At 40.9% G+C, this 15,849-nt stretch overlaps 1 protein-coding gene across 1 annotated transcript; it reads left to right on the plus strand.

The window, feature by feature from the left end:
* The first annotated feature begins 680 nt into the window (after nucleotides 1-680).
* On the plus strand, nucleotides 681-10,167 carry cetp (cholesteryl ester transfer protein, plasma). The gene is made up of 17 exons (XM_083973120.1): nucleotides 681-1,072; nucleotides 2,780-2,894; nucleotides 2,994-3,125; nucleotides 3,959-4,029; nucleotides 4,426-4,513; nucleotides 4,652-4,721; nucleotides 4,851-4,911; nucleotides 5,023-5,114; nucleotides 5,626-5,725; nucleotides 6,097-6,176; nucleotides 6,302-6,352; nucleotides 6,446-6,595; nucleotides 7,069-7,136; nucleotides 8,454-8,496; nucleotides 8,626-8,698; nucleotides 9,289-9,374; nucleotides 9,460-10,167. Exons 1-17 carry the CDS (start codon nucleotides 889-891, stop codon nucleotides 9,535-9,537), a joined length of 1,542 nt encoding a protein of 513 aa, XP_083829246.1. The 5' UTR covers nucleotides 681-888; the 3' UTR covers nucleotides 9,538-10,167.
* The last annotated feature ends 5,682 nt before the right edge of the window (nucleotides 10,168-15,849 follow it).

The following is a 15,849-nucleotide window of genomic DNA, read 5'->3' on the forward strand; positions in this document are numbered from 1 at the left end:
GCCTCTTTATCTGGCAAAGAAAAAGACAGAAAAGCCAATTTTTTTGTGTTTCTACACCTCCTCTTTCCTCTCCTACATTTTAGGTTCAGGCCAAAATAATCAAACTCATGAAGTGGGTGGTTTTCGAGGAGAACAAACAGACCCATTAACCTCTGAGGGACTCACCTCCACCACCGCCACAGAGGGAGTGGATAGTTCATGTTACACTGAGCTTCTCTGTCTGGTTGCACTGTGAGCCAGTACTTGTTGAAAGAGACCTGAATGTAGTGGTGTTTATTTACCTGTTGGGAGCAGGAAGAATGGGGAAGGTTCATACTTTCTTTCTATACATGAAACAAGCTCATATCCAATATTTTGAAGGTATATATTTGCTTAAACTGTTTCCCAGCCTCTGTCCTTGCCCCATACATGTATATAATTTAACACTAAATGCATGTACAATCTGAGTTGTTAAAAACGTTAGCGTTCTTGTGCTTGCCTGAAAAAACCTTGTACTTTGACCAGTTTACTTTCAGGGGACCCTGTGTGAAAGACAAATCTTAGTCAGTGTTTGTCCGTCCATCAAGTCTGAATCACACACTCTGATTGGACGAAGGGACAGGGTTTGTCACGAGATAGAGGCAGTACATATAGTGCCCTCCTCCCCACAGTGAGGGGGCAAAAAAAACAAAAAAAAAACCATCAGTAGCCTGTTGTGTCCTGTCAATGAGAGCAGCCGAAGCTCATGGGAATTGGAGTTTTCCAGGGAGCAGAGGTGAGGTTGGATGAGATTGGACACAGAGGACTCAGCTGAGGGAGCTTGTGCAACAGGACTCCACAGAAAAAACCAAGCTCACAGGGTTGGAAACCTCCACAGGGTCTCAGACAGCTGAACAGTCCACATCTACAATGGCTTGTAAGGTTTTCACACCACGACCACCACCACCGCCGCCGCCAACGCTGCTGCTGCTGGTGCTGGTGCTCTTCCTCTCTGTGTTCTCTGGGTCGTCCCATGGCTGCCTGCAGGACCCCGCCTCAGCCTACAGGCTCACCGGCGCTGTCTGCCGGCTCACCTACCCTGCTGCTGTTGTGTGTGAGTGTGATCCTGACTCTGGTTTTTGGGGTTTTTATATCCAAGAACCAGGTTTATTCTTCTACCTAATCAACTAAACTCTACATAACTTGCCAGAATAGGACTCCATGATGGGATTTGACACCAGTGTTGATTCATGCTGTAGTACTCAAGACAGATCTTGGTCTTAAAACCAGTCTTGACCACATTTCCAATGTCTTTGGTGAAGACCAGGGTGCAGGTCTTGGTCTTGTCTCAAAAAAGACTACATTTTTACTTGATCTAACCTAACCCTAACTCCCTTGGTCATGTTCCTGACTTGGTCTTGACCCCCTCAAAGTCTTGTTCTTGTCTTGGTCTTGGGTCAGGTGGTCTTGACCATTACACCAGTGTTGATGGTAATGGTGTCAGTGATTCCTAAAAGACATTAACATGTCAAGTCTCTGTCTTTATTTTACGTAGATTTACCTGAATATTCAAACAACTGCTGGTGTTCGGAGGTGATTGGATCGTTGGAGTCTACAGCTCATTGAGATGTTTGTTAAAGTGTGAAAAAGCTCATGTGTGTTGAGTGAGAGATTAGATTGAGTTGTCTTCACTATTCAGGTGATGAAGGTAATGAAATCTATCACAGAGCTATCAGAGGCAGTTGCTTTGACCAAATCAAAAGTTGGGTATAGTATGAAATGACGACTGATGGGTCATTTATGCTTTACTGGAGGATGGTGGACATTTTACATTTTACATAGCCTACACATCATATGACTTAAGAGGGTTTGCAACAAGATGCGGCCGCCCTCAAGAACAAAGATGTAACCCACCAAGCTTTAATCTGATCCAGAAAACATGAAGCAGAAGTAGCCAGCAGCATCTTTGAGTACAGAATCAGACAAATGCAGCCAACACACTGAACAATGTTTCATCCAAAACACTGAGCAACCAAAATCTCCTCAAGAAGATTCTTGATCCACCATCTGAGCTCATTAAAGTCCCACTGAGCACATTTGATAAAGACAGAGAGACCCCACCACAAGACATGAAGTTGTTCTGTTGCTGAAGTGCAGAAGAGAGGGCGTTACAGTGATCAATATGATCAATTCAAGTTCTGTGTTGGAAACGAGTGATCTTAATGTACTGATGTTACTTAGTATATGAAAGAAACAGGAGGTTGATAGCTGTCTAATATGGTTGTTGAACAGAAGACCGATCAGAGTTTACACAGATTGAGGAAAGACGAACCAAGGCTATGGATACGAGTCAAATCCCTAACTATTGGTGTCACTGGGTTTAAAGGAAAACCACAGTTGGATGTCATCAGCATAAAAATGAATGGAAACATTAAACTTATTAGGTTAAAGTGTTAAGTTAAGGACATTACACAGTCATTGACTCTTTTCTGTGTTTCCATTCAGTCACTCTTGAATCCCTAAACTGGGCACTATCTGTAGCTCACATAGTTTCTGTACTGAAATAAACCAACTCAAATTGAAGCAGAGTCTTTGCACTTTAATGTGCCCCCTGATTTTTAGATTTAATTTTATTTGTAGAAACATAAGGGAGTAGGAAACCTCAGTCATCAGGCCTCAGATCCAGATGCTCAGGAGTTTGTTAACTCCAACAAACAACCTTTATTTTCAAGATTCAATTCTAACTTTCAGTGTCAGCAACCAACAATGTAAAGTACATATTCTCAGACGGTAATGTTATGTTTTCATGTGTTTATCGCAGTGAATGAGAAAACCACAAAGGTGATCGAGGCGGCTTTCCAACACGCCAAGTATCCGAGCATGAAGGGAGAGAAGTCGCTGCTCATGATCGGACGGGTCACCTACGGCCTGGACAAGTGAGTGGGCAACACAAACACAGCGACTGACACATGTGCACAGATGTTGTCACAACAGCATGATGTAATGTTTCTCCATTGACCCGCGCTCCCTGACAGTTTGGAGATCCACAACCTGACGATCGGTCGCAGTGCCTTTGAGCTGCGTGCAGGTGAGGGCATCGGCATGGAGATAAGCAACGTGTCCGCGACCTTCAAAGGGACCATCCAGTACGGATACGGCAGCTGGCTGTGAGTCTGATGTTTGACTTAGAGGTTCATTGATGAGGGGAAATAAATTCAGACTGTTTATCTAAAAGATTAAACCTTTTTTTTTCTTTTTTTTTTTACAAAATAACTAGTATTATCTTGTCTTGTCTCCTCACGATCTCTTTATACTCAAACTGGACCCTCAAATATATAGTTTATTTTAGTTTAGTTACCTTTATTTAAACTGAGGCAAGCCTCATTTACAGTGCAGACAAAGCAAAACAAACTAAATATAGAACAGATATACACAATAAAATACAGTAAAGCACAGAAACAGAAAGGATCAGAGAAAATATATATCATGTCATATCATATATCATCACACATCAACATTAGATTAAATTAGATTAGATTCAACTTTATTGTTACTGTGCAGAGAACAAGTACAAAGCCAATTACGTGTAGTTAACATCTAACCAGAGGTGCAAAGACAGTAGGTTTTATTTACTACTAAAGTGTGGATTTTGATTATATATCCAATACACTGTATGTACATTTGTAGTCTAAAGGGGTTCATAGTGTCTGTATTATAACAGTTGAAAAAGGTTCTTATATACATGTGAAGGTACTGCTAAACCTTTTTCTACCTATGTCTTGTATATAAGAAACTTTTTCAGCTACAGTTGTAGACAGTGGAGAGTTGCGATATACTGAATATACACATTGTGAATAGGTATGTGGACAGAGTTAGAGGACAAAGAGGGCTGGTGCAATGTTATATCTACAGTATGAACAGTAAATGTACAGTTGGTTAAATGTACAGTGACAATATTTGACAATTTTTGTATTTCTTTGTCTTTTTTTTTTCCATTCAGTGTCAACGTTGCACAGTCCATTGACTTTGAGATCGACTCTCAGATCGATCTTGGAATCAACCCCAAACTCTGTACGTAGCCTATATGTTACTGTATATTGTTGGGCAAACGCAGATACCATCAGCTCCTGGTCAACCTGCACAAAAGAATTAAACAAAACGCCTGAACTTTATCTTTCCTCCATGCATGATATACTGAATACAAAAACGTTTACTTGCAGATAATGAAGTTGACTTTTCACAGTAAGAGACCTGAAACCACATGAGCATGACTCAGATGAACACATCAACATTTTTATCAGCTTTTCTCATATCTGGATTTTTTCTTTTTTCTTTTTTTTGCAGCTCAATAATCTGATAAGGAAATCAAAAAGTTGCTGTTTGAATCAAACTGAAACTGTGAAAACAAGGGTTAACTCATGACTGATATCAGCTCATACGTCCTCTTATCTCTGTCTCCTCTGTCAGACTGTGGTCGGGGGAAAGTGGCAGCAGACACTTCAGACTGTTATCTCAACTTTCACAAGCTGCAGCTGCAACTGCAGGGAGACAAAGAGTGGGTGACAAAACACTGATGGACACTCGGCAGCAGAGACGTGTCTGACTGTGTTGATAATAATATTATATTATGATATATCATTTATAATATGAATAATCTAATATTAATTAATGTGTGTTTGTTGTCGCTGCTCAGACCAAACTGGCTGAAGAAGCTCTTCACTGACTTCATCACCTTCACTGTCAAACTGGTCGTCAAGGGACAGGTGAGACAGGAGTGACCTCTGACCTCTGACCTCTGACCTGATCACTCTGCAGCTCGGTCGTCATGGTGAATGATACATTTAATCACAGCAAACGTTTAAACACAATGACGAGTCTGTTCTCACCTGCAGGTCTGCAAGGAGATCAACAAGGTGGCAAATATACTGGCTGATTTCATACAAGACACAGCAGGTGAGAGTGTGTTAGTGTTAGTGTGTTAGTGTGTGTTATAGGTTTAAATCTTCCTTTGGTTGGCTATCGGTTCTTCTATTGGTCTTGATTTGTGTGTGTGTGTGTTTCCAGGTGACTTCGTCAGTGATGGAGACATCAGCGTGGACATCGGTGTAACTGCTGCTCCTGTCATCACTGCTAACTACATAGAGTCGTATCACAAGGTGAATAACACCTGTGTACACACACAGACACGAACAAACATGATACACAACATCACATCTTCTTCAAATGATCTTTATAAACACTTTTCCTGCATCGTGACGAGAGTTTCCACAGGAAAATAAAGCTCCATGGTTCAGAGAAGCAAAAGCCTTCAGTCATTGTCGACTCTCAAAAACTCTTATGGAAGGAAGATTTTTTTAATTCCTTAATATTTGTCACTGTGAACTGTTGTATTTCATTTTTATACTGCCTAATTTTAAACACAAGTGTAGTTTCTCACAGACGAGCACCAAATTTGTCGCTAATCACATTCACAGTTAATGATTATGCAAAGTGCAGCCAGGCATAGCTGTAGCCAAATGTGGCATCTTCTCAACAGGAGCAGTTCTGCCTCTGAACAATGCAAATATGACCATTAAAACGACTTATCTAGAGGTGAAATGTGGCTCCATCGTGTTGCTGTGTTATTAGTATCTATCTTCTCATAATCTATCATCATCATCTATCCAGGGCACGACCAGCTACAACAACACGTCCACTGTCATCCAAGACTCTGTCTTCCATCCCAGACAGCTGACGGAGCACAGGATGCTCTACTTCTGGCTCTCAGGTCAGTAACTGTCCTTGCACTTTTGTCTTTTCATATTTGGAGGTTCAGATACATCAGAAGACAAAGACGTTGTTTTACACACTTGAGAAGTTCCTGATGAGATATAATAACTATATATATATAATCTCTTTGTTGCTGAGACTGGATATTCACATCCAGTGCACACTTCTGCAGCTCATAGTCAATGTCCTGACAAAACTAAACAAAACACAACTCCGCCCACACCAGTACATCTTCCCCAGAATGAGGGAATAAATTAGTTCCATAAAATGCTTCTTTATAGAAGAAAAATAGATATTTATATAACTGTGGACACAACAAAAAACATCATTATAGAGAGAAATAAGCTCTATGTCATGTTGTAACACCAGACCAGGTCCTGCAGCCCATGGTCACCGCTGCACACCAGGATGGACGCTTCCAAAGCAACATTTCAGGAGCAGAGATCACTGTGAGTTTATCACCTTCAGCCTGACCTGTAAAACATCCACACAGGCTCCATGTTGTATGTGGTGTTGTGTTGGCACGACTATTGCAAAAAGGTTGTTGTTGTTTCATCCCCTTTTGTGATTTCAGCAACTTTTCCAGAAGAAACTCTCCAGTCCGATGCCTGGATACATCAAAAAGGTAACAATGAAACCTCCTAATTCCTACAAACATATACTTCTGTCATGCCAGATGTATTGTTTTGTGTTATAATGTGCGTGTGTGTGTTTTCAGTGTCTGGTGGAATCAGGTTCACAGCTCAGAGTGTGGAGCTCATCTACTCCTTTCTTAAACACCTCCACCATGGGTACGGCTGTGTGGGTGAAGGCCTCTGGGCAGCTCACCTGTGGGAGCGAAGCCACACCTGTTCTCTTCTTTGAGGCGGTATGATGGACATTTTTCAGCAGTTTGGTTCATTGCATTATTCCTTCACACAAACTGTCCCTCCTCTCCTCTGTGGATAGTACTGAGCTGTGAAACAGTAGGACACCTGATTTGATTAAAGATATTGATCCATGAATTTGTATTTCACGCAAATAATTTTAAAAAAAAGATGCGACTCTGTGTCAGAATAGCACCACCTGCTGGTGAACTTTTGATACTGCATTTGTGCAGAAGGACTTAATGAAAGACCAGGATCAATACCAGAATGAGAAAAAAACTAAATTAAACAAACTCTACAGAATCTACAGCTTTAGTTACAAACACTAAAACATCAGTCGGTCAGAAGCACATGCTCGATTTCAAATCTGTGCAACAATTACAACTTCCTGTGTTGAAATGTAGAAACAGTGTGTGACTACATCGTCTGTGTGTGAGAGTGTGAGAGTGATGTTATTGTTGTGTCTCATGTGTAGGATGTGGCCTTGAACGTCGTAGCTTCCTACGCTGACAAGAAGCTCTTCCTGCACGGCAACATGACAGAGTAAGACCTCTCTCTCTCTCTCTCTCTGATCTTTACACGACTCACTGATCTTTGAAGACGAGCTCTGGCTGCATAATGTGTGTTATTATTAATCTTAAAGCCAATAAGAAATTGAATTCAGCAGAAGACAGGGTGTTATCTGAGCACTTCAAGAGGGGATAACAGTAACAGTTTGCATTTTTGCACAGTCTTCCTCTAAAAGCATGCATAGTGTTGCACTTGTCACTTTTTTTAATCAGGTTGTTTCACTGACAAATGAAAGGAGAGAAGCACAAACAGCAGCAGTGACAGTCACAGTGTTTACTGGAGCTGTTACCACAGTTAAACGGGCCTGAGGTTTGGTCTGGATTACATTTGAGAAAAGCAGTGATATTGAGTGACAAGCAAAAATGAAGAAGGAAGAAAGCCTGTGTTTGAATGCCTGTTATACTCCACTTCCTCTGCTTTTTTTGCCCTCATGAGAACTTCCTGTCTGTTAAAGGGCAAGAACAGGAAGTTCTCAGGAGGGGCAAAACCACAAACTTTGAACAACCCACATTAGCTTTCTTCTTAATTTCTAAAAAATCTAATCAAACAAGGCTGACCAAACCAAACAGATACCCACCACTGTAAGAGGTGATTTAAAAGTTTGGTAGTTGATTCAATTCTTTCCTCCAGTACATTTAACCCCTTAAAGGAATAGTTCACCAAAAAATTAAATTCAGTCATTATTAACTCACCCTCATGCTGATGAATAGTAGATAGATAGAGTAGTTTTTTATTCCTCAAAGTGCATCTGGAGACCCAGGAGGCCGGTTCGTAGTCCAACGAAAATTTTATATGAGAGTAATAGGGACCGACCCAAATCGTCCATAAAACTACACAAAAACCTTTTAATCTTCCTCCACACTGCTTGTCCACTGCAATCCAAGTGTCCTGAAGGGATATAGTCCAGAGTTTACTCGAAACAACGTCATTTAGGACATTTTTACAGTCTAAACAGTCCTGTATTGAATTTGCCTGGGGCGCGATGCACGCGGACGTGGCCGGACTTGCCTCAATGACGTCGTTTCGAGTAAACTCTGGACTATATCCCTTCAGGACACTTGGATTGCCACGGACGAGCGGTGTGGAGGAATATTTCAAGGTTTTCGTGTAGTTTTATAGACGTTTTTGTGTAATTTTTTGGTGAACTATTCCTTTAAGAACTGAAAGTTAAAGAGCAATCTTGTTCAGTCAATCCATTGAAACTATAAAACACTATAGAGCCTCACTAAATGTAGCAAGGTGCAACTCAACAACTCTTAATGTGTGATGGTGATCCTCTCTCCTCTGTAGGGTCTCTGTAGTCAACGCTGAGCGGACGTCACTGAATCAACAGGTAACACAATTTATTTCATTTCTCACTGGTAGATTTTGTTGCAGTGAAAAATACTACAGTAAAATCACACTGCCCTCGTTTGTGTTGTGTGTGTTTGTAAATGTTTGTTTTGACTTGTTCTGTTTCAAGGTGGCAGATGAGGCTGAAGTGGAGTTTATAAGAGAGGCTGTGGAGAAGATAGGCATCCCCAAGGTGTTGACAGGTGAGAGAGTAAAGACTAACTTGACTTGAACCTCACAAACATCATCAATCATCCTCCTACAGACAAAGACGTTAACGTGGCATTTGAGCTGTAAATACATAGACATAACTATAAATACTTATCAAACAGAAATGCAATTCATAATTCATAGGATTTAGCTTTAATATATAACATAATATAATTTTACAGTATTATTGATCTGCAGGATAGCTTTAAAATAAATAGTTCCATGGTTTGGTTAAATTTTTCTTGTTAGTTGTTGCAAATTGGTGTAAAAAAAAAAAACAGCAGAAATAACAAACTGGGACTAGTAGAGGATATCTTTGCATACAGTATGTTGGTGAAGACTGGTAACTTAAACCATTGCTGACCCCCCGCCCCCCCTCCCATTTTATTTTTATTTTATTTTAGCAGTCTATTCAGCTGTTACTTTTTCTTTCTTTATCACACTGTTTTCGCTTTTGTATTTAAACAACAGCAGCAATAGTTGTGATATTGGCGGCTGACGTCAGTGATGATGAGAGGAACCTGTCATGTCTACACGCTGATGCTGCAGTGTGATTCATTTAACTCGTGTTGTGTTTGTCCAGTTCTTCAGACGGAGCTGACCAGACTGCTGGACAAACAGGGAACCAACTTATTTGACCTTGATAACCCTGAAGTGCTTCCTCGAGACGTGAGTGCTCTCGTTCATGTTTTGGCTTCAGTGTGATTTTTGTGTTTCAACACTCACTCTGATTCTCTCTCTCCGTCTGCTGCAGGGCTATGTGGTGATTCAGATGGACTTTGGTTTCCCTCATCACCTCCTGGTTGAGTTCCTTAAGAAGACACTGCAGTAACTGTGTAATTCAGAGTCAGAGTCAGGGTCAGATAGTTTAGTCTATACCCTTCACAGTGATTATTGACATGTATATGGGAAGATAAATGTCTGTTATTAGCACATTGACATATTGAGCATTTTCAAGTTTTTTTTATTTTTAATTTTTTTTGGTTCTTTGGATGAAACAACCTCCTCAGCTCTTTTTGTACGTCCAGCAGACAGAGAGGATATGAGACGATCATGTCAATGAGCCTGACTGTGATGGCTGCACTGCACCACATTTGAAAAGTTTAATATATTTGAAGTTGTTGACTTGTTAAGTGTGTAAAACTAAGCGTAATTCACATGTTCGTTTGGTATATGTTATCCTTTGTACAATGCACATTACATTAGTTACTGAAGTTCTGAAGTGAACCCCGTCATTAGTTTGAGTGTGTATCATGTTTATATCAACCTCTGAGAATCTCTTAATTGTGTAGGATGTTGCAAATTACACTTTCAAAAGGGTGAATGGTGAAACTTTAGTGCACAAACATATATTTGATCCAGATAAACCTACAATTTTCAATAGGAAATTTAAGTTTTTGTGAAATAATCTATTGCTAAATGAAGCTTTTTCTAATCATGATTAAAGATCTATTGACTATGATATGTTTCTATTGTGATTTTATTGGCAGCCTGTAGCTGGCCTGTGTGACCAGTTTGGTTCATTTACATAATATGCATTTAATTATCCTTCAGTTTGTCAAGACCTTAATTAGAGTCGAGCTGCAGCAAAATGAAATGATTTGAAATGTCCCAGACACACGTACCCATTTTTACCCATAACTCAGTAGTTCACACAGTAATAATGAAATCTAGAGTCTGTGGGAGTGAGGCTTAAACAAAACCAGTTGTGTAGGTGATATCGGGTCAGAGTGATAAAACTATTCTAAAACACAGAGCTGTGGTTGGAGGTGGGCGGCCATGTTGTTTTCTGAGGTTGGAACATATTGTAGATCTGTGTTCATAGATGTTGTCTGTCAGTCGCTCCACAGCTTCTCTTCCACTGCACCAATGTCCAGAGTCGGTGATGTTCAGCAGCCGCTGCCAGGTGGCGCTGTTGGACCACGAACCACACTGCTGGACATGAGAGTGAAAAAATGCACTCTCATGACAGAAATGAAGACTGAGCTTTTATTTTTCCAACAAACGTCACTCTAAATGTTCTGTTTTACATCTTCTAACCTCTGCTTTTGTTTTAATGGACTCATCAGGTGGAGTAAATATGTAAATGAATGCTTCTTCTCACAAACTACAGTGTGCAAGCTGAAGCTAACATGTAGACAAAGAAAGTTACTCAGTCTAATGGTTCAGTGTGAGTTATTTAGATGCATTTACTTACTGATTCCTATATACAAAAACGTTTTTTCACATGTTTTTTTTATGCAATTAAACGTAAAGAGTGATCATAAAATCAATATTTCATTCATCTGAGTTTCGAAGCAAGTGAAAACCTGAAAACGATGAATGACAAACTCAGTTATTTTGCATTCTTTCAAAGTACAAACTGTACAGTACAGTTACAGTAACTTCTGCTGCTGTTTTGTTTTTTGTTTTTGTTTTTTTACCACGTTGTGTTTTTCTTTTCTTGGGACATCTCAGAAGAATTTTGGTAATGTTACTCTTTGTCCTTCTCGTGTTATCGCTCATGCTGCTCAACCACTTTTCTGAAATGTGACCCTTTATATTACATCCATGATATAAGGGAAACTGGGGAAGAAGCAAATGTAAAGAAAGAAAAAAAAACACTCTCAGGCTTTTAGATACATCCAGCCTGTATCTAAAAGCCTGAGAGCATTTATATGCACATGCAACTTAGCTAATGGGATCCATTAGCAAAATTGTCCTTAATGTCATAATGAGCACTGTCCAGCGACGTGTTGCAACACGACGTCCATTTTCTCGGGGCTGTCTCTACAACCTCTCACCTCAGCCTTCTCCTTTCTCATCCTTATTGCCTTTCTTGTGTTTGTTTCTATTTGCTTTCCCACAAGGAAGACTCCTGTTTACTGACGACACACCGCCGTCTTTATGTCGTCGTCTGTTGCTTATTGACCAAAGGGGACAAATGCAGGCAAGTCACACAGACGTAAACAAGCGACGGCCGAAAAGCCCCCCCCAACCCCACCCCACCCCCCCTCACTCCAGCTGACCATGCCAAGCCTTTAGCCTCCCACTACTCTTTGTCTCTCTGTTAACATTCCTCTACACTGCATTCTTGCCACCCTGTCTATCTCTGTGTCAGCACTGGGCACCAAGGCCTTCAGCGTGAGTCTGTGATAAACACTGACACTCTTCCTCGCATGGTGAAGATGTTTGGTCTTTTTGCAAACAGAGATCCGTCAAGGTTTTTAGTGGTTAAGCTATAACCTTGGATGCAAAATGAAGTGCAAACTCTCAACAAGAAGCCTTAAGGCTCGCAACAGAGGAACCTGCTGGGCTTCTTCATGGCAGGTTCATTGACCACCAGTCTCACTCTTACGCCTCTATTTGCTGACTTAAGGTGATCTTGCTAACCACAGAGAGAAATATCCCAGCCCTTGAAGCAGTGGTCAGTGACCTTTGTCCCTCCCCCCCCCAGTGTCCCAGTCACTGCTTGCTGTGAGTCTGCATTCCTTTCAGTCTCAAACTCGACCATTAAACACCAACATACCGCTGCATCTTTACCTCCTGTGTTCCCTCTTACCTCTCTCTCTCTCTCACTGCCCTTTCTCTTTTATTCTATCTACTGTTTGGATCTTTGGAAAGGTGGAGGTCAGGGTTACTACTGCAGTTTCAACCTCCAACATCTGGTTTTACATTTTGCAATACAGCCATTAAGCCTACCAACCAGGTGTATACTTCAGACTACTTCATACTGGGAACATGGTGCCAAATAGTCACATTCGCCCAATTAGAGAAAATGAAATCCATCTTTTCAGCAGCAGGAGGTAGATGAGATCAATACCAGTCTCATTTCTGCCAGTAGACTACAAAGCTACATCTTAGATAAAGGCAGGAAACCACCTGAAAGAGCTACAGTTTAGCTCTGTCCAGTTTTTGTGGGGTTAATCTTGTCGTGGCCTCAGCAACTAATACAAATGGCTAAAGATGTGTCTCAATTCAGTCGCCGCCGCATCCTTCGAAGGCTACATTTGACGAACGATTGCATCATAGAAGCATAACAAGGTCTCGTTTTGAAAGCTCCTTAAAATGTGGTCAAGAAAAGCATCTTTTGTGGATCCTTCATAGCCAAACCTTTTCTTAAAATACATGCGTAATGCACTTCTCAAACAGAGAAATAACTTGTCACCCAAGGATGATCAAATGATAACTATCCCCATTTGTTTTGAACTTTGTCCATGTCTTTGTGGATCTGGCCCTTTGGAGGACCAGGCATCGAAAGAAAAAGCCAAGCTAGCAGTTTCCCTGTGGTTCCAGTCCTTACACCAGGCTAATGATAATGTATCTAGTTCAGTACTGACCAATTAGCACCCAGTGGGGTTATCAAACATTTTTTGTGCTTTCTTCAGACCAGGGTAAATTCAGTTGCGTGGCAGGTTAAACTCCACCAAAATCCAAAATCAAAGACATCAAACTTCAGGTAGCTATTTCCATTGCAATCAGGTCTTGTTCTGTGTGCTGCATCTTTACTATAAATGCTGTACTGTGACTTTTCTCAACCTCTTTTTACCAACATGTGTTTGGTGTTTGTAAGCTATTGACATATGGATCTGACATGTGCTGTTTGAAAACAGTGAACAAGGAGCTAAGGAGCTCTGAGGCTCAGTATAACACCAGAGTTGGGCGGGGTGCTCACTCAGCAGCAGCCCCTCTCTCACACGTTACATAACATGAGGTCCAAAAGACCACTTTAGCACCTAGATGACAGTGAGTAATAAACCTTCAGACTTTAAAAATGTTCCTTCGGAGAAACCGTAACAGATGCTCGGTCTATTTGTTCCTACAGTCTATTAACTATTAGCAGATATGGCTGGACTGTGGAGCTAATGAAGCTTTTATTTTAATTAATTTGCCATTGTGTGCAATGCATCATGGGAAAAGTGCAAAGCCGGCATCTGATAACATTCACAGCAAAAAACACAATATAGACCAGATGTAAACGTTTTCCTCCCACTTGCGCAACTCTTTATTATTTGATCAACTGTTGGCAGTAGTAGAGCAGTGACATAACTTCACCTTAAAGGGGCACAACCTCTGATGAACTCAGCTTGGTTAATGTAATTTTCTAATTATCTAAAAGCCAAACTATAAGGTGAAGCAGCGCTGTGAGTGTCAGTGTCTCAGTGGATGATTCATTGTGTTCATTTTCTAAAACGAAACTTTGCGAAACCTTCATTTAAGAAATGGTATAATTTGATAAAAAAAAACAGTAGCTGTGCTGCCAAAACTGCAAAACTTCTGCAAAGTGTGTAACAGTGTCACATTGGCTAAGGTGATCTTGTCAGTTGTGTCTGGGTGGTGCGGTAGTTGGCTGCACCTTCATTTGACCAGGCCAAGTCTGACTCACTGCTGCAGCATTTCACCATCTCAGTGTCCATTAGCTCAATGAGGGCTCCACATAAATCTGAATCACTGCCCTGTTGTGTATATCACTGCGGTCCTCAATGCAAAACTCTCTGCTATGCATTTCAGTGTTGTTTTTGCTTTAGTGGGAAAGCACAAATATTGTTTTATATTCTCACTGATGATGTTTTGTGGCTATCCAACTATGCCTATAACAGTGTACAATATGTGAAAAGGCCTATTAGCCTACCTACATGATGGTCTTATGTGTGCAAGTATTGCAACTGCAATATGTAATTGTGATTGCTATTTGAATTATTATTTTTTAAATAAAAAAAACAAATGACTATGTGATTTCTTATGGGTCTTGTAGCTACCAAACAAATGTCCCTCTAAGTAAATACAATTTGTTGGCCAATTAAGTATCATGCTAACAAACATCACCATGCTACAGAGTGAGTGTCCTAGCATGCTAACTTTTTTTTTTTTTTTAAGTATAATTTTTTTGGCTCTTTACATTCGATAGGACAGTTGAGAGTGTGACAGGAAATGGGAGGCAGAGATGGGGGGAATGACATGCAGGATAGGGCCGTCCGACGCGGGACTTGAGCCGGGCCGCCTGCAGCGAGGACTATAGCCTCAACACATGGGGCAGGTGCTCTACCAACTGAGCTAAACACCGCCCCCCTAGCTTGCTAACTTAAAGCAGAAGTAAGCGGAATGTTTGTGTTAATATAAGTCTTAAATAGTTATATCTTCCGACGGCAATCACTTATATAGAGCGTTTGGTCTGAAACACGGGTCTGTCAGTCACTCTGCTCTGCTGTTAGCCGAGGAGAAAACTTTCCTTGTATCCTACAACCTTTATCCAATTAGGACAGAGAACGGCATAAAGGGGCGGTCCTCTCTGTGTGTGCAGCCAAGGGATGCACGTGAATGTGGTGACGTAGGGACGAGGGCGGGGACTGCTAACTCCATCAGCTGGCAGGAAGTTAGCCAAAACGACCGGATCGCTTACTTCTGCTTTAAGCATTTAGCTCCAAGCACAAATAAAGTCTCATAGAGCCAGATTCTTAATGATTAATTTTTTTTAAATTTTAATATTTTACACATCCTGAGGAGATCTTCTGCCTTCCCTCACAGATTGTTGTCTTTTTGTTGTTTTTTCAACCCCTCTTTGCTGCGAGGCTTTTGTTGCTCTACTTTTCACTTTAAAATGCCAATGTTGGGATCATTGTCTTGTTGGAGTAGGAAAATGTAATGTCCTTCACAATGTCTGCTCGGTCACTGACACATACGCACAAAACAATCTGTTTTACATTGCACGGTTCGTTGTAGAAGTGCATTATTTTCCAAAGAAACCCACATGAACCCTCTATTATTAGTAGCATGGCTCTTCCTGTGTCACCTAATTGCAGCTGCAACCTCCTGACTCGTGTTCAGCAGCCTTCTGTTGCTTGTGCCCTTCCCCCTTCTGTAGAAAGTCTCACAATCTGCCTTCTACTTACTCATTTGTTGAAGCCGTTTCCTATCATGTACAGCCATGCTGCATTCAAAATAGGTCAGGCCAAAATAGAGGAAGTTGTGGTGCACCACTATCAGAGAGCAGAACCAGCCAAAGAGATTTATGTTTAAGGTTTTAAATGTTATGATTGTCTAAAATGCTGAAGAGCACAACTGCTACAACTCTACAGCAATCCATCCAGTGTGTTTAGGGTTGACTGCACTGTAAAAAAAAAAAAAACACATGTCAAAACAAAGGACACCCACTACAAAGTTTTTG

This window comes from Trachurus trachurus (assembly GCF_905171665.1).
Source record: "Trachurus trachurus genome assembly, chromosome: 6".
In the NCBI taxonomy this organism is placed as follows: Eukaryota; Metazoa; Chordata; class Actinopteri; order Carangiformes; family Carangidae; genus Trachurus; species Trachurus trachurus.